The 19772-nt window shown below is 43.9% G+C and overlaps 2 protein-coding genes across 3 annotated transcripts in view; one reads left to right on the top strand and one right to left on the bottom strand.

Annotated features, from left to right (window-relative positions):
• Positions 1–19772, top strand: part of syt1a (synaptotagmin Ia) — a 262139-nt gene that overhangs the window by 16793 nt on the left and 225574 nt on the right. The window lies entirely within an intron of this gene.
• Positions 14813–17494, bottom strand: LOC143491056 (uncharacterized; the record flags this gene model as incomplete). Its single annotated transcript, XM_076989723.1, has 1 exon — positions 14813–17494. A coding segment is annotated over one exon (2682 nt), but the record flags the coding sequence as incomplete, so codon positions are not given.

Raw genomic sequence — 19772 nt, 5'->3', positions numbered from 1 at the left:
ATACATAGGCTACATTAAATAACACAAGTAATGTTACATTTTGTGGTAAAAATATTTATAACCCCATTTTTATTTAGGTAGTAGCTACTATACGATTTCTATCATCTAGATTTTAACTTAGTTTTAATTACTAAAGTAACGTTTTAGTTACTATTAGCATGTGTAGCTCAGGCGAAATAGTTTTTATAAAAAAAAAATAATTATATAGCTGAATGATGAGTATTTGCGTTAGTGAATGATGACAGGTTCCGTGTTGCCAGAGCTTCATAAATCCCAGACTTGAAAATTAATGAAACTTACAAACCTACGAGCCTCGAAGTGCGCAGAGAGCAAGGCTGAAACTATCCACCCGAACGTCATTTGTTCATACAAATGAAACAGGGATGTATATTGGCTTAACATCCTTCTGAGACTTCAGAAGTACCTGCAATCAAGTTGATGGCAGACTGTAAAACACGGTGGAGAGCAGGACTACAGCAGCGTGTCCGTTTATCTAAGCGAGGGATGCATTCACAGAGTGACCCAAACCAGTCGGACTCTCTCTCCACCACAACCTTCCAACCTCACTTTCTTTTTTCAGATTTTTATTTTTTTACACATGTTCGACCATCACACCTGCTCCTAATAAGCCATAAAATGATTCCAATGCTGGAACTGATTGCGAGGTGAGGAAACAGGTTAGTGAAGTATTCATTAAGCATTAAATTTAAAATCACAGGGATTTAATGGCACCTTTATCCTGGCGTGGTGCATAAATCACACATACTGCCCGAGTGGTTCCGAGTTGTAGTAACCCTGCCAACACCATAATGGACTCCAGGCTATTTTCATCATCTGCTTCAGCTACAGGTGCTTTAATGCATTCAGCCAGTTGTCCGGACTCTGTTTAAGACACAGCAGTGTTGAAAACCCTGTAATGGTCATCAAACAGGCCAAGCGATGTGCCACTTCTGCAGATTCAAATCGGAGTTGCTACCATGTGTGTTCTGGCTCGTCCCGCTTGGTCCGACAGAACCACACTGGCGCTTCAGATCTGAAATGAGCCGAGAGTGACAAAGATTAAACGGTGTATTTATAATAGCCTGATCAGTCACAAACCAGTTTCTGATTACTTTTAACAGGCCTAAAAATTCTGTGCTATTATTTTTTGAGATGGCATAACCCCACCTGACCTGACATTAGGTAGTGACCAACATTTTTTTCAACATTACTTAATCACATTTAAAATAGTTTTATTAGATGCAGCACAATACAACAAAAAAAAAAGATGCCTCAATTGACCAATACATTGTCTTGGGACCCTTAAAAAACTACCTTAAACTGTACAGACTGGGATAAAACTTAAGGAAGCAATAAACAAGAACATAATGTAACAGTCCACTATATCTATTAATATCTTTTGAACAGTCCCACAATGTTTTTGAACGGTCCAAACGCGAAGTTAAAATTCAAGCAGGCTCAAAAAGAAACAGAAGCGCAAAATGCGAATTCTTCTAACGGGATGAGAGAAAGCGAACATTCAGTTATGTCATATTACCAAAACTCTGGGAAGAACCTCCTACAAACCGATGAAAAAAGCCATTTTTTTACAGCACGCTTGCGATCACTGATTTCGCTTAGACAGTGCGACCGGAGAAAAATGGCCGTGGCTCAGTCATTATCATGCGGGGATATACAAGTCCCTACTTTAGGATAATTACATAAACTACATAAACTATAAAGAAACAAAATAACAAATGTAACTAAAATAGCGTGGATAAAAGCAACTCGAAAATGAAACTAAAGATGCCGGGGGAGGAGACTGGCCAGCGGGCAGAAAACGCCGCAACAAAACAAAACCCTTCCCAAAATAAAGACAAAAAGGACAGGAAGAGAAACAGGCTTGTGAAAACTTGAGGTAGGTCAGGGAGCGACGCAGGAGAGAGAATCTCGAAGAAGAGGAGAAAACAGAGACAGAGAGACAGACAGACAGACAGACAGAGAGAGAGAGAGAGAGAGAGAGAAAGAGAGAGAGCACGGCGACGAGACACTTTGTAGCTTGAGAACGAAACCACAGGGAATGCAGATACAGGCTGACAGCTGAAACGGATCATTGCTGATTATGCCCAGCAAGTCTAGGACTGACTCGGGTGCCCCTCCTGGTGGTAGAGGGAGTGGCATCCAAGCCAGCCTTGACACATGCGACATTAGAACCATTACAAACTTGTGATAAGCAGAAAAACACATGACTTGCTCATTAAACATAGAACATATAAATTTGCTTTATCATTCACACTTGCAAACCAATAAATGCATTTAATCCCCAATAATTAATGATGAAAATATAGATAGGCATATGCAGTATAGCTCAGTGGAGTTTTGAGTTTTACTGAACACAGTAAAACAATTACATGGATAAATTGTATGAACCTTGCAGCATTCACATGCCTATATAAAAAGAAGATACTGTACAAGAAGACACAGAAAAATACACAAAACTGTAATTGTATATTTATATAATATAGATGTGTACGGGGGTAAGTGATAGACACTTAAACATACCTGAAAAACGTAATTGTGATATATCTGTAGGCTAAATTACTAAATCTCTCAAAAATGTTTGTGGTTGGGTTGGTGAACCAAGAACTCTAAAAGCAGGGCCCTACTCTCGAAGATATGATGTCCTTTTAACATATTGCTGTTCTTGAAGATATGATGTCCTTTTAACATTGTTGGCTGGAGAGTTTTAGCGCTTAATGATGGATGATGGATCTGCACCGGCTGGCCTGGATGCTTAAATTATAGCACTGTATAAACATTTATTCACCAACTATACATTAAATATTAACACAGACATTCCCAGTGGCATGATGAGGAGATTTAACTATGTATATTATTATTGATTACTTGATTGAATTTTTTTGGTAGTAACTTTATAGTATTTGCTTTGCAGTGCACTTAGTTCACAGTTTATGATCTCATGTCCAACTTACTACCGGTTGAAATGCCCTCAAATGTCATAGGATAATTAAAAAAACAATAGGCTGTTTTGATCCAGTTATAGAACTATCCCTCTCATGAAACCTCTCATGAAACATCACACAGGGTCATCTGCAGGGCGGGGTAACAGGGGCCACCTTGGGAGCTTCAGCTGCCTCCATATCTGCCCTCCAGTCATTGGTAATGTAGCTGCTCTGTGCACACATAGAGTGATACAGTGGAGACTGAAACAGCAGCGGTGTATTATCCAGTGGATGCTTTGATTAGCTGTTGTAATCTGCCTGTAGGGTCTCCTGGGTAAAGAGAGATATATGGCCAGTTTCAGGCAGCTGCCTTGTGAACTTGTGAACTGAGTTTGGCTTTGGGGAAAGAAACACTGCACTCTGTAAGAAAGTCATTGTTTATATTTAACTTGTATGTGGATAATGTTTTCATTTTTATATTATCATGTAAATATTGATAAATATCCATCTATCAGTCCATCCATTAGTTCATCATCGCATCATCATCTTTCGTCTGATTTCACCGTTCACAGACCAACCTACAGAACTAGTTGGAGAGCTTTACAGAAACAGACTTTTTCCATCTGTGGAGTCTGTGGATAACATTGAATCTCCAAAGAGGTTTAAAAAAAATTGATAACCATAAGTTATTTCTACAGATTTAACATCAATATAGGACTGAAATTTGGTCTTGATGGTCTCATCTGCTTTCTTCATAAAGTTAGATGAATATTTTTGGCTTCCTTTGATTGCCCTAAAAAGCAGTGCTTAACTATGACAAAACCCAAAGGATCAGTCTACTTTATTGGGATTTAAGGAGATATTTGTTTAAACATGAAACTCAGTTGCAGGATTTAAAATTAGATGTCTGTGCTCTAGCGCTCTAGAGAAACCCTTTCTCTCTCTCTCTCTCTCTCTCTCTCACACACACACACACACTCACTCTCATTCTCTCACACCTTCTCTCTTTCTCACACACATCCCATAATTATTACCTGACAAACCCTCATAGATACACTCCATACAGAATACTTAATATATAGATTAAAAAATCTATAATATTTCTCATTGTTGTCCTTATTTTCATGGACACAAATTAAGTTCCAATTATAACCTCCTGTAATCTCTTACCAGCCTTAAAGAAATTAGAATTAATGGTTAGTGGAATAACACCTTAAGATCCTCATTTGAATAAAAAATGTGTTTATGTTTCTGTAACACGTTACTCCGCCCCCCCCCCCCATTTACTTACGTTTATTCGTCGGTTTTAGTGTTTTGCACCGCCTAGTTCCAGCCCTTGGTATTATGGGTCTCACCTGTACCTCATTGTCGTTTAAATAATTGGGTATTTAAATCCTTAGTTAGGACACGGTCTTTGGCGATCGTTGTTTCATGCCCTCTGCGTTTCCAGGTTGTCCAGTCCGGTTCAGTCCAGTCCAGTCCAGTCCAGTCCGGTTCAGTGCTGTTTGTCAGTGCTCTAGATTTTAGTCGGTTCACTCTAGTCTTTATCAGTCTGTTCTGTCTCTGGTTATTTCACGTTTTGTTGTTATGGTTATCGTGTGTCTGTCTCCTTCGGGGTTGGTCGTTGCCTTTGGGGAAACGTTGTCCTTCTAGTTCGCAACCCTGTTATGTTTGGTCTTTCCCCGTGTTTGTTCCTTTGATTTCCCTGTCTGTCAATGTTTCTATATTAAGGTTTCATGTCCGCGTGTGTTCTAATTTTGAGTTACGTGGTTAAAGTCCTGTGTAGTTGAATATTTAAAGTTTTGTTTGTCTTTTCTAAATCCAGGTGTTTTCTCCCTTTCACTCGCGAATTATCAGAGACTACTGACGTGGTTGTTTCTAATGTCTTGTTGTTCTGGTCACCGTTTAAAGAGTTGTTACCGCCCATAATGTTATGTGGTTTATTTAAATGCCTCGGTGATCTAGTCGTCACGTAAAGTGTTACTGCCCATGTTACATGTGTTATGTACTGTCGGTGATCTGGTCGTCACGTAAAGTGTTACTGCCCATGTTACATGTTATGTACTGCCTCGTTCATCAAGTCACCACGTTAAGAGATGTCATTGTTCTGTCTTAGTATTGTTATATCTAGGTATTATAGTGAGTTGATGTAATCCCAGTGTTTCGTGGTCTGTCCAGAATGCCTCGTCGGTCTCGTCACCGTGTCGGGAGTTTGTCAATTGGTCATCTGTCTTTGGATTCTAAATTAAATATACAGTCTACTGCAAGTGCAACCCTGGTCTCTACGCGTTTGTGTCCTACTTCACCCAAGTCCGCAACAGAATCGTTACGGTTTCAGTGCTATTTTTATTCACATTTACTTTACATTTAGCAGACACTCTTGTCCAGATTGATTTATAATTTCTGCTTTGTTGTGTCCAGATAGAAGGAAGGGGAAAGTATCCCTATGTGAGTACATTAGGTTAGAGTCTGAGGATACCATTAAGTTATATCCCTCTCAGAGAGAAAATACTCAAGGGAATACATAAAAAGGGTGCTTTTTAATCAATGCCTTGAAGTATTGAGGTATCATTCAAGTGCTTCTTCGTTTGAAAACAGCAAATGACTCCACTCTGTGGAGAGGTAGTTTGAGTTCATTCCACCATCTGGGTGCCAGTACTTCTGTGGAGTCTGGACACAAGTCTTCCCTGTTAGTGTTGACGGATGGTGGTGCAAGACTTGCTTATCTTCTGGCACAAAGGGTGTAAGATACGGTGTGAGTTGAGTCAAGTGCTTTTAAGTAGCAGGTAGCAGGTCTATTTTTGGATTTGTAGGCAAGTGTCAAGGTTTAAATATGATGTGGGTGACTATAGAAAGCTGTTTATATATCTCTCTGTTGAAAAGGCAGAAAGTCAGGATTGGCTTTCCCATTTTTTATTCTTTTTCCTTAGATTTTCTCCGATAATCTCTGTCCTCTTTTCTTGGATGAACTCATATCCAAAGTTATTGCAGCTTGTCGTGTTAAAACCAGAATTTCATCTAAAATCTTAATGCAGTGTGTGTGTATGTTCGTGTGTGTGTGTGTGTGTGTGTGTGTGTGTGGGTGGGTGTGTGTGTGTGTGTGTCTTCATTTGTGCATGCATATGCACATCTGTCCGCGTCTGTGTGCACACATTGTCTAAACCCATTATCCTCACTTTGGGCTAAAAAGTGGTCGTGTTCAACAAGCAGCTGCACTCTAAAAACTGGACGTGGAGGCATTAGGCTGGCTAATGTGGCCCAGTGGTACCAGTGCAGGGCTCTCTGCTGTGGGCAGCTGCTGCCCATGGGCTAATAGGGCCTGATGAAAGTCAATGCACTGTGGTCTTTCTGCACTGCCTTCTGGATGAGAACTCTAGAGGCTCCTACGAAAAGTGGATAAGGATTGATGTAGCTATCCCATCTCTTAGGTGGAGATATTGGGTGGAGGGTTGAGGTAATGGCTGCTTGCCAGGACAGGAGAGGTTATTTATAACCTTTATAACCCTTGGGAAGGTGTCAAGCTTGTGGCAAACCTGAGAATGTTCTAGTTAGTGTGTGCCATAATGAGCCCATGTAGCCCTCATGGTGTTCATGGGCCTGGAACAGGCGACAGTGTGGTTATGGGCCTGGAACAGGCGACAGTGTGGTTATGGGCCTGGAACAGGCGACAGTGTGGTTATGGGCCTGGAACAGGCGACAGTGTGGTTATGGGCCTGGAACAGGCGACACTGTGGTTATGGGCCTGGAACAGGCGACACTGTGGTTATGGGCCTGGAACAGGCGACAGTGTGGTTATGGGCCTGGAACAGGCGACAGTGTGGTTATGGGCCTGGAACAGGCGACAGTGTGGTTATGGGCCTGGAACAGGCGACAGTGTGGTTATGGGCCTGGAACAGGCGACAGTGTGGTTATGGGCCTGGAACAGGCGACAGTGTGGTTATGTTTACAGGTGGAACTGATTTCCCTTCCTGCCTTCTCATACATGTGTACAGTGGACCCAGAATTCTTCAGCATTGGGTCAGTATCCTTTTCATGTGTAATTCACACTGGCACATTTTCCAAGTCCTTTGTTTGCTGCTATATGTTAAGGATCTAAAATCTTTTGTGGAGAGTGATGGTGTTTGTTTTTGCTTTTGTAGATATCTTTCGTACACCTTTTTTGTGGCAGTATATTTTTATCCTTAGTATCAAATATTACTGGATCAGAAAGGGATGGGGGTGGTGGAAGGAAATGATCCACCTTATCCTTATCACCAGCAGTTTCAAGGTGACCATCTCAGATATCACATATAGCATGGAAATAGGAAATGTCTCCAAGCGTATCGGGATTAAAGCGCAATATCACTGAAGCCTTGGACGGTCTACAGTTACGCACAGTCAGAACTCTTTCCCTTCGATTTGACCAGGGATGGCAGATTAAATGTGGATTCAGTGTAATGCCTACTGTGCTGCAGCCAGATTGCTTGACAGACTAATCAGTTTAAATGTGCACAAAGAACCCAAAAAAGCCCCTGTGTTTAAGCAGACTCTTGTGTTTCATTGGCTGAAACGTTACAGCCTGGTGCTGGTGCTGAAGGAGGAGATCCACTCTAATGCGAGGATTCGTGTATGTTTAAGAGGCTCGGGGAGGCAGTGAAAGCTGTCTGACGTGTTTGTGCCCTTGCTTTCTGTTTCATCAGCCTGTAAAAGCACAGTGCTGGAAGATGGTGTGCACCCAAACGCAGGTATGGAGGAGCGGCCCATTTGCATTGAGTGGGCTCTGCTTGTCCTCGCTTGTTTTCACACAATTGCACAGCAATAGTTGAGCAAAACCGAGGAGGGGCGGTGACCTCGTGACCCCCATGTGGCCAGCAATGAGGTCTGAGTGGTGACACACAGCACTAGAAAGGATGTTGTCTTCCTGAAGTGCGCTGTGGTTTTTGAGTAGCCGCACATGCTCAGATCTGAGTTGGAAGGGCTCTTGACTTCCGCTAGGAATACGTTGTGGTTCCCGGGTGCTCGATGTAGCTTGGGTGGGATGGCAGGTGAGATCCAAAGAGCTGCGGTTCCAGTCACCTCCAGTAGCTTTGGGTAATCCATTCAGCTTAACTTCCAGGTGAACTAAGATATAGAAATGAAGGTAATCCAAATTAGGTAGCTAAACGAAGTGAGCTAACACAAATAAACAACACAGACCTTTTGCTAGACTCTTAAAAGACTGTGACGGTTATATGATGCATTGTAAGTAATGGTGATTAAAGATGTGATATTTGCATGTATTCAACACATGCATGCACAGCTGAAAAAAATGCAGGGCAAACTTTATCGTATTAGCACAGAGATATGTCCAGGTATACTCAAAATAGGTTAGCAATTATTAACGGTTTTGTTAACACCACTCTGGATATCTGAACATGTAGACTGAACATGTAGAAAGAGACAATAAATATTTGAAAAGACCATGAAGACCTGAATAAGCCACTGACCGCAGAGACTTATTCTTTGATATTGTTTTTCTGGACTAATGTGGTAATACTCTACTTATAATTTACAATACTCTATCACAGCTATAAGGCATCTCTGATTTTCTATCAAGAGAAACCAAGCAAGAGAGAAGCACAGAGGCATACAAAGATGTGGGTGATAGCAGAGTGGGTAATTGCTATGACAACTGGTCTGACCTGTCAGCCTCTGTGAGTGTCTCGCTAGTGTAAGAAGAGGATGGGCTGCCCATGTGGCCTGCACCCAGACATGAAACTCTCTCCCCCTCCTACGTACGTAAATATAATATATACATATATATATTGTGTGTTCTCGCTCGCTCTCTCACTCTCCGGCCAACTGCTCATTAACGCAAATGTTGAATCAGCCAATCACATGCATTTAGGCATGTAGACATGGCCAAGATGATCTGCTGCAGTTCAAACTGAGTATCAGAATGGGGAAGAAAGGTAATTTAAGTGACTTTAAATGAAGCATGGTTGTTGGTGCCAGACGGGCTGGTCTGATTATTGCATAAACTGCTGATCTACTGGGATTTTCATGCACAACCATCTCTAGGGTTTACATAGAACGATATCCAAAAAGAGAAAATATCCTGTGAGCGGCAGTTCTGTGGGCGCAAATGCCTTGTTGATGCCAGAGGTCAGAGGAGAATAGCCAGACTGGTTTGAGCTGATAGAACACCAACAGTAACTAAAATAACCAGTCATTACTACTGAGGCATGTAAAAGAGCATCTCTGAATGCACAACACAAGGAACTTTGAGGCTGATAGGCTATAGCGGCAGAAGACCGGGTGCGACTCCTGTCAGCTAAGAACAGGAAACTGAGGCTACAGTTTCATCCAGCAAGAGAACACGCCATGTGATGAAGCGCGAAACATCTAGGACTGGTTTCTTGAACATGACAAGTTCACTGTACTCGAATGGCCTCCACAGTCACCAGATCATCATGGATGTGCAGCCAACAAATCTGCAGCAACTGTGTGATGCTATCATGTCAATATGGACCAGACTCTTTCAGAAATGTTTCCATTACCTTGTTGAATCTATGCCACGGAGGATTAAGGTAGTTCTGAAGGCAAAAGAGGGTCGAGCTCGGTACTAGCATTTAGATGACAGTACAGCTTTAGAAACGCAGTAAACAATATCTGTAGCCTACTAGATAACTTCTTAAGCAAAATAAGGTTCCAACAAAATAGGGTTCACAGCTCTGTGTTCCTCGGGAAGCGGAATATGTAAACAACGCGCACAAGGACATCAAAGGAATGAATCGAAACTAGCTAGCAGTGGTACGCTAACGACAGCTAGTGTCGCCACAGTGGGCAGAAATTATCAAACAGTTAAGCCCGCCCACTAAGAGGGAAGATATGATTGGTCAATTTTGCTGTCATTTGAAACTGGTATTGCCCTGAATTATAACTGCCAGGCCCTCTGTAAACGAACAGCGGGCATCACAGTCCTGATAGGGGGAGACACAGGCTCACAGGCTTCCACTTAACATAACCCCTCACCTTCCAACACAGATTGAATAGACAAGGTTGAATAACTTGTTTGCTTATATTTTTGCAATTGTTTAGATGTCGATTGTCAAACTCTAAGTAGATAAAATAAAATTGGATAAATTATATTATATATATTTATGTTTTAAGAATATTTTTAGGCCCTCTGCGAGGGCGTAGAGGGCCCTGACGGTTCCCCACTAGATATATATATATACAGTATATATATATCATTAGGGGTGTGACGATACACTCAGCTCACGAGACGAGACACGATATTGGGTTCACGAGACGAGACGAGATTTTAAGAACACTAAAATGACAAATTATATGACTGGAGAACAGACTTTTATTTAACTGAGTTACGCATGCATTTTGAAATGTTTTATTATAACTCTTAACATGCATGATGTAAGCATGAACTTTTAATAAACTTCTTCCTCTACAAATTGAAATTAAAATAAACAATATTACAGTGAGTCCCCGCTTAACGACGGGGTTAGAGACTGAAAAGTCCGTCGTTAAGCGTGACCCTAGATTTAGATACGCTAAATTGTAAATATATGTTCTCGTGCATAGAGCGTGAGAGAGTGATCGCATTGCCGAGATGGGCTGTGCTGCCTCAGCTTATCGTACACAACACTCCACTGTGCTGCCACTGCTGCTCCGTGCACCGTGCAAAATTTTAAAAAAGTCGGTCGTAATTCTGGTCCGTCGTTAACCAGACCTTTATTTTCATACAATGTTTGCATATGGTCCATATCTTATAAGTCACTCTCTTGTCATTTATCATTTCCACCGGGTACCCAAAATGCTGCCAAACAAACTATTTGAAAGTGGCGGGTGCATCTTCAATAGTAATACAGTACCTGTATTTTCCAACATCATTCTGGCTGCTTGCTGGATCTCACGAGATCTCACGTTTTTTAACGTGAGATTCGATTCAAAATCGATTTTCGATTCAAAATGATTTTTGATTCAAAATGATTTGATTTATAAACATTTCAGCTTCAGTCTATAAAATCTGCATGATCTACTACAGTCTGCTTTGCAAGACAGAATGACAAATACAGAGAATAAAGTGTCTTTCACATTTAAGGCGCAACACCATGAATGCCACCTTCTCCCGATCACCGAGCTGTGGTTGGCTGGTGTAGTACAGCTGACACTGCACCAAGAACCCCTCACATTTCTTGGGATACTCTCCATAAGAACCCCTCACATTTCTTGGGATACTCTCCATAAGGACCCCTCACATTTCTTGGGATACTCTCCATAAGGACCCCTCACATTTCTTGGGATACTCTCCATAAGGTTTGGGAGGGGCGATGGGAGCTTTGGCTGGAGCTGGTCTCGCTTCAGGGGCCTGCACAGATAGGGGAGCCTAATGGGGAACAGGTGTTAGTACTCTGGTAAACTGGACGGTAGGAGTGTTTTGGTGCTCGGGGGCGTGTGTTGTGAAGTAGTGCGAGAGGCTACACGCACCCTCTGGTGGCGACCTGGCCTCCCCACCGTGACAGGTTTGGTATCTGAAGGATTTAACTATGAATTCTTTGGATGCAACAACCACTTTTGAATGATATCAACACAGACAATTTGGTGAAAATAAATTATACATTTATTTAAAGCCAACTATTCTAAAACACAAACAGCATCACAAAGGATCACTGTATTTACAGTAGGGGTGTCACGATTCTCTAAATCCTCAATTCGATTGTATTTCCAATTTTAGGGTCACGATTCAATTTGATTCTCGATTTACAGCAGAGAGGCCTATGCCAGTTTTAGATTAGTCTATGGTCAGTCATTGGTTTGATTAATCAAATTTACAATATCTTATTTCAAAAGGTGGGTTTGATATGCAAGTGATGCAAAGTGATACAAGTGATCTGTAATACACCATATTAGGCACTAATGGTCAAATTTAAATAATTAAGATAAATGTAACAATATTGTTAGTGGAAAACAACAAAAACCAACAAATAATAACAAAAATGAGAGGTCACATCTAGTGGCTTTTTTTGGTAGCAGCAAGGTGCACTATTAAAACAGCAATGTGCAACACAAAATAAATAATAAAAAAATACAGTACAGTAACTATTTGTACAAAATAATAGAACAAATAGAGCCTTAACAAACTAAACTATATCCTACAAAATTTCTTTAAAAACAATTTCTTTAGTGTCTTCATACATGGAGGGCAACACTTTAATGTATGTTATTTTGTAAGATGCAACTGGATTATACTTTTGTGAGTGACTGTAGCGCGTGACTCCGCACACCTCGCGTGAACCTCCGCGAACAGCGGAGGCGTTTATACTTGGCGCATCACGTTCTTTGCAGTGGTCTCCGAAACGATATGTGGTAGTATAAAGAAACACCCCTCAAAAACAGGGGAAGGAACATTTACCTGACGAATTTTAATGTTGCATTGTGTTCCAGTTTTGAAAAGTGCTGGAATTTAGGCTAAAGTACTTGAAAATGCTTGAAATTTTAACTACTTCGTTTTACAACAAATAGCTAACTGAACAGTTCTCTTGTATTATTTTAACACTTGTAATTCCAGGATGAAACATGAGAGAACATGAAGACATTAAGATTGGGCATTTTGAAAATAAACAACCATTAAATAATGTGATGAAAAAGCAAACTATTTCGAATCATTTTGAGTATATGTATAAATATTTAACTCAACGTGCTGGGAATTATTGAAAGTGATGTACAAGTGCTTTAATTCCAGCTGGTATAGGTGTATGAACCCAACAAACAGGACTTGGTTCATTGCGTTGAAAGGCGGCGTGCGCGAAGTTACAAAATTTGAGAGGTGCATGACCTCGCGAATCGGCAGCGCGTGAGGCCCTCACACACGGGCGGAGCCACCGCGATTGTCATTTTCAGCGCACGGACCCTCACGCCGCATCAAGTCTAAACCAGGCTTTACTTTGCGTAGTGTGAGTGCTTGCGTGGCTTAGAGGGAGGGATCGTCTATCCTCTTTTTGACTTCGAGGCTCAAGATTGTGACATAATATTGATAGATTTCGATTAAATATTGAAATAGTGATACCCCTAATTTTACAGTGAAGACTCTGCATCTAGTGTGTGTGTGTGTGTGTGTGTAAGGGAGAGGAGAGTAAATGTGTGCGTGCGCTTGTGCGGGCATGCGTGTTTGAGGAGGCGGGAGTTGTAATCTCAGCTCCTAAAATGGCGCCGACTTTAAACAGTAGAGCAGCGTGACTGTATGTTAATGAGCTCAGCTGGTTTATTCCAATGTGGTCAGAACAAAGGGTGATGGTGCTGGCTTAATAAATAAAAATTTATGTTGTGTGTCTGAGAATGGGGAAGACTACAAGTTGTCAATTAATCAGATAAAGAAAAGATGGTTGCATGCACAGCAAAGATAACCTTGTATGTACAAATCTTGAAGATTATCTAAACAAAGTTGAACACAAACATTCAGAAGGTATTAACAGAAAACAGTCTACAGTTCCAATATCTGCTCTTTTTAAACTATGCCCAGTGGTTAGACTCTCACGTGTTGAGGAATTTTGGGTGGTTTCATCATCCTCTCTAAATTCTCCTGGAATTAGGATGGAATTTCCATCACAGGTTCCTCGTGATAAAGAGCGACGTCGTCCAGGTGTCCTTCTAGTTATGAAGTCCTGGAATGTGAGTCTCATTCAGAGTTTAATGACAGGGAATTGATTGCCTTAGTTTCAGTCTGTGGCCACGTTATCAAGCTTGATGGAGGTAGTTTGATGAATCTGTTGCCGCGGTAATGGTGATTGGTTGGTTGGTGGATTACACCATAACTCAGGCTCGTTAATGAAGTAATATGACTCTCAGCTGTTTAATGTTAGTCGTATCAAAGTTTGCGTGCTCTCAATAAAGAAAACCATAAAGAGAAAATTGGAGGAGCCTCTCTTTACAGTTTTTCTCGATTGGTTTGGCTCATTTAATAATAATAATAATAATCTTTATTTGTATAGCACCTTTCATACATACATGCAACTCAAAGTGCTTTACAGTATAAATAAAAAGAAACATTAAAAGGAGATAAGACAAAAAGACAAAAAGAAAATGTTAAAAGAAATTAAATATAAAAATATTAAAATAACATAAAAAGTAAAGTAAATAAGATAACTATTAAGATAATTAGATTTAGAAAATAACAGACAACAATGTAATAAAGTAAATAAAATTGAGAGTTTCTTAACTAACAGCAGATCTAAACAGGAATGTTTTGAGACTGTTTTTGAAACTATGCAGGGATGAAATGCCTCTGAGCATTTCTTGAAACCGAGATGACATTCTCAAAACAACATGGACACGTCTGGAAACACCTTGGCAATTGTTCACAACAGAATAACATTTCTCATTGGTTTAGTCAAATTGCAAATGTCTTTGTACATGTCTCAAATATCCTAGTGCATCTTTGCAAATGATTTAGTATAAGTAGCCTACAGTTAGCACAGTTAGACTACATTTAGCACAATTTCCTAGTAATTTGATCATGGTGATCTAAACTGATTAGTTGATTTTCAGTCAAATGGCTGTTCTCTCCAAAATATGTAATTTTGTATAAGCCATTGCATGCACAACAATCTGTTCAATTGTCAAAATTTGTCAGCATTATACCATATATATTATATAGCATTATACCATGAACACCACATACATTGATACTTGATACATTTGGTAAATTCATGACTATAATTGAACATCTGAAACTAGAACCTTACTAATGAAGGAGGTTCACACATCTCAGATAACCAATCAGATAGATACATGACAGGTGCTGTCCATGTTTGTGAATGCTATCAATCATGTAGGCCTGTACATAGAGAGCTTGACTAGGACCAATACAATTTCTGAACATGGAGGTAACTAGCTCAACACAAGCAAGAAGACAACTTCCTGCTCGAGGAAGTGGTGGAAGAAGAAGATGAGGAAGAGGAGGAGTGAGGGTACGTGGTGGTGGGACAGGGGGAAGAAGAAGATGAGGAAGAGGAGGAGTGAGGGTACGTGGTGGTGGGACAGGGGGAAGAAGAAGATGAGGAAGAGGAGGAGTGAGGGTACGTGGTGGTGGGACAGGGGGAAGAAGATGATGAGGAAGAGGAGGAGTGAGGGTACGTGGTGGTGGGACAGGGGGAAGAAGAAGATGAGGAAGAGGAGGAGTGAGGGTACGTGGTGGTGGGACAGGGGGAAGAAGAAGATGAGGAAGAGGAGGAGTGAGGGTACGTGGTGGTGGGACAGGGGGAAGAAGAAGATGAGGAAGAGGAGGAGTGAGGGTACAAGGTGGTGGGACAGGGGGAAGAAGAAGTTGAGGAAGAGGAGGAGTGAGGGTACGTGGTGGTGGGACAGGGGGAAGAAGAAGATGAGGAAGAGGAGGAGTGAGGGTACGTGGTGGTGGGACAGGAGGAAGAAGAAGATGAGGAAGAGGAGGAGTGAGGGTACGTGGTGGTGGGACAGGAGGAAGAAGAAGATGAGGAAGAGGGGGAGTGAGGGTACGTGGTGGTGGGACAGGTGGAAGAAGATGAAGAAGAGGAGGAGTGAGGGTACGTGGTGGTGGGACAGGGGGAAGAAGAAGATGAGGAAGAGGAGGAGTGAGGGTACGTGGTGGTGGGACAGGGGGAAGAAGAAGATGAGGAAGAGGAGGAGTGAGGGTACAAGGTGGTGGGACAGGGGGAAGAAGAAGTTGAGGAAGAGGAGGAGTGAGGGTACGTGGTGGTGGGACAGGGGGAAGAAGAAGATGAGGAAGAGGAGGAGTGAGGGTACGTGGTGGTGGGACAGGAGGAAGAAGAAGATGAGGAAGAGGAGGAGTGAGGGTACGTGGTGGTGGGACAGGAGGAAGAAGAAGATGAGGAAGAGGGGGAGTGAGGGTACGTGGTGGTGGGACAGGTGGAAGAAGATGAAGAAGAGGAGGAGTGAGGGTACGTGGTGGTGGGACAGGGGGAAGAAGAAGATGAGGAAGAGGAGGAGTGAGGGTACAAGGTGGTGGGACAGGGGGAAGAAGAAGATGAGGAAGAGGAGGAGTGAGGGTACGTGGTGGTGGGACAGGGGGAAGAAGAAGATGAGGAAGAGGAGGAGTGAGGGTACGTGGTGGTGGGACAGGGGGAAGAAGATGATGAGGAAGAGGAGGAGTGAGGGTACGTGGTGGTGGGACAGGGGGAAGAAGAAGATGAGGAAGAGGAGGAGTGAGGGTACGTGGTGGTGGGACAGGGGGAAGAAGATGATGAGGAAGAGGAGGAGTGAGGGTACGTGGTGGTGGGACAGGAGGAAGAAGAAGATGAGGAAGAGGAGGAGTGAGGGTACATGGTGGTGGGACAGGGGGAAGAAGAAGATGAGGAAGAGGAGGAGTGAGGGTACGTGGTGGTGGGACAGGGGGAAGAAGAAGATGAGGAAGAGGGGGAGTGAGGGTACGTGGTGGTGGGACAGGGGGAAGAAGAAGATGAGGAAGAGGAGGAGTGAGGGTACGTGGTGGTGGGACAGGGGGAAGAAGATGAGGAAGAGGAGGAGTGAGGGTACGTGGTGGTGGGACAGGAGGAAGAAGAAGATGAGGAAGAGGAGGAGTGAGGGTACATGGTGGTGGGACAGGGGGAAGAAGAAGATGAGGAAGAGGAGGAGTGAGGGTACGTGGTGGTGGGACAGGGGGAAGAAGAAGATGAGGAAGAGGAGGAGTGAGGGTACGTGGTGGTGGGACAGGAGGAAGAAGAAGATGAGGAAGAGGAGGAGTGAGGGTACGTGGTGGTGGGACAGAGGGAAGAAGAAGATGAGGAAGAGGAGGAGTGAGGGTACGTGGTGGTGGGACAGGGGGAAGAAGAAGATGAGGAAGAGGAGGAGTGAGGGTACGTGGTGGTGGGACAGGGGGAAGAAGAAGATGAGGAAGAGGAGGAGTGAGGGTACGTGGTGGTGGGACAGGAGGAAGAAGAAGATGAGGAAGAGGAGGAGTGAGGGTACGTGGTGGTGGGACAGGGGGAAGAAGAAGATGAAGAAGAGGAGGAGTGAGGGTACGTGGTGGTGGGACAGGGGGAAGAAGAAGATGAGGAAGAGGAGGAGTGAGGGTACGTGGTGGTGGGACAGGGGGAAGAAGATGAGGAAGAGGAGGAGTGAGGGTACGTGGTGGTGGGACAGGGGGAAGAAGAAGATGAGGAAGAGGAGGAGTGAGGGTACGTGGTGGTGGGACAGGAGGAAGAAGAAGATGAGGAAGAGGAGGAGTGAGGGTACGTGGTGGTGGGACAGAGGGAAGAAGAAGATGAGGAAGAGGAGGAGTGAGGGTACGTGGTGGTGGGACAGGGGGAAGAAGAAGATGAGGAAGAGGAGGAGTGAGGGTACGTGGTGGTGGGACAGGGGGAAGAAGAAGATGAGGAAGAGGAGGAGTGAGGGTACGTGGTGGTGGGACAGGAGGAAGAAGAAGATGAGGAAGAGGAGGAGTGAGGGTACGTGGTGGTGGGACAGGGGGAAGAAGAAGAAGAGGAAGAGGAGGAGTGAGGGTACGTGGTGGTGGGACAGGGGGAAGAAGAAGAAGAGGAAGAGGAGGAATGAGGGTACGTGGTGGTGGGACAGGGGGAAGAGACCCAGGAGCACAATCACACTGTGTTGTCCCAGATGAAATTCGGGCAACGCTCATTGACCACGTTATAAACCATCGCCTCACAATGGCAGAGGCAGGTCGACGAGTTCAACCCAAAGTGCCTCCGTCTACCGTCTTCAGGGGGCAACCTGACTGTGTGCTGTCATTTCTGAGAATGGTGTGGCCACCCACATCCCCAGTCTTGGCCCATACAGTACAGAGAAGCACCTCTTTTTCCTGGATCACCTTTACATCTATTTGATCCCTGGAAATGAGAGATGTCTCGTAGGGCCTCACCTACCACACCACGTCATTGTATGGGACAATGTGAATTTTCACCATAGCCAACTCATCAGTGTTTGGTTTGCTACCCATCCAAGAATGCTGATAGAGTTCCTACCTCCTTACTCTCCTTTCCTCAATCCCATTGAAGAGTTTTTTTCCACTTGGAGATGGAGAGTGTATGACCATCATCCTCAAGACCAGAGATCCCTGGTGGACAGGTGAGGGAGGGTGAGGACGGTGGCCAGGTGAGGGAGGGTGAGGATGGTGGCCAGGTGAGGGAGGGTGAGGACGGTGGCCAGGTGAGGGAGGGTGAGGATGGTGGCCAGGTGAGGGAGGGTGAGGATGGTGGCCAGGTGAGGGAGGGTGAGGACGGTGGCCAGGTGAGGGAGGGTGAGGATGGTGGCCAGGTGAGGGAGGGTGAGGATGGTGGCCAGGTGAGGGAGGGTGAGGACGGTGGCCAGGTGAGGGAGGGTGAGGATGGTGGCCAGGTGAGGGAGGGTGAGGACGGTGGCCAGGTGAGGGAGGGTGAGGATGGTGGCCAGGTGAGGGAGGGTGAGGATGGTGGCCAGGTGAGGGAGGGTGAGGATGGTGGTCAGGTGAGGGAGGGTGAGGATGGTGGCCAGGTGAGGGAGGGTGAGGATGGTGGCCAGGTGAGGGAGAGTGAGGATGGTGGCCAGGTGAGGGAGGGTGAGGATGGTGGTCAGGTGAGGGAGGATGAGGACGGTGGCCAGGTGAGGGAGGGTGAGGACGGTGGTCAGGTGAGGGAGAGTGAGGATGGTGGCCAGGTGAGGGAGGGTGAGGATGGTGGCCAGGTGAGGGAGGGTGAGGATGGTGGCCAGGTGAGGGAGGGTGAGGACGGTGGCCAGGTGAAGGAGAGTGAGGATGGTGGCCAGGTGAGGGAGGGTGAGGATGGTGGCCAGGTGAGGGAGGATGAGGATGGTGGCCAGGTGAGGGAGGGTGAGGACGGTGGCCAGGTGAGGGAGGGTGAGGACAGTGACTAGTGAAGTGAAACCACACCCCCACTTTATTTACAGGACTATTTTTATTTGATTGTATTACAGAATGGGCATCATGTTTACATTTCCTTTTTACACACAGTATTGTTAGCAAGTTCATTTTTGTGTGAATAAAAATGGGTTCAACTTCCTTGGCGTTATTAGTTTGATGTGTTTTTTTCAGTTTTATACACCATTGTATTCTGTTATTTATTGTAATGGTGGTGAACCCGAGGGTAGAGATGGATCCATAAGCAGGTATAAATATACTTTATTCTATTAATAATAATAATAATAATAATAATAATAATAATAATAATAATAATAAACAATAAGCAGACCCCGTAGGGAAGGCAGGCAGCAGCACAAAAGGGCAAGGCAAAAAGGGCGAGTCAAAAACTAGGCAGCGAATATCAAAAACCAAAAAGACTTCAGAAAGGCAGGCAGAGGTACAAGAGGGCTAGGCGAAACAGGAGGGTATCAAAAGGCCAGAACAGGCATCAAAAACCAGAATCAGTCAGAATGTAATGCAAAAATAAGGCTGGGTAGAGACACTCAGAGAGGCAATACTTTGCACTGGTGTGTTATGTACAGAGTCCTTAAGTTGTGTTGAGTGGTATATTGGAGTCAGGTGTGCTGGTTAGTATTCTGGTGATGGCGCCCTCTGGCGGTCACGGGTGTGATTGCCATTTCTGACAGTTAGTCGTTTGCCATAGTGACAACACATTTTGACTTGAAGTGCTCACACAATGCCAAATGGACAATGCATTTTCGTAGCACATTGGTGAATTGTTTTGGAAAGGATATGGGCTTCTGAAGGCAAACCATTGTGCTGAACCATCCAGATAATTTTGATAAAAGCACCAAATGCTTGAGGATGTCCAGTCTGTTTCGAGAAATAGGCCAAAGCATTTGCATGCCAATCTTTACTATTTTGGTGGCACTGACTCTTTAAATAAAAAAGGAGTTTAGCGTTGAAGTATAAGTGAACAGTTTTGG

This window comes from Brachyhypopomus gauderio, unplaced genomic scaffold (assembly GCF_052324685.1).
Source record: "Brachyhypopomus gauderio isolate BG-103 unplaced genomic scaffold, BGAUD_0.2 sc70, whole genome shotgun sequence".
NCBI lineage: Eukaryota > Metazoa > Chordata > Actinopteri > Gymnotiformes > Hypopomidae > Brachyhypopomus > Brachyhypopomus gauderio.
Note: the sequence above shows the minus strand (reverse complement) of the source record. Positions and strands in the feature narration are given on the sequence as shown.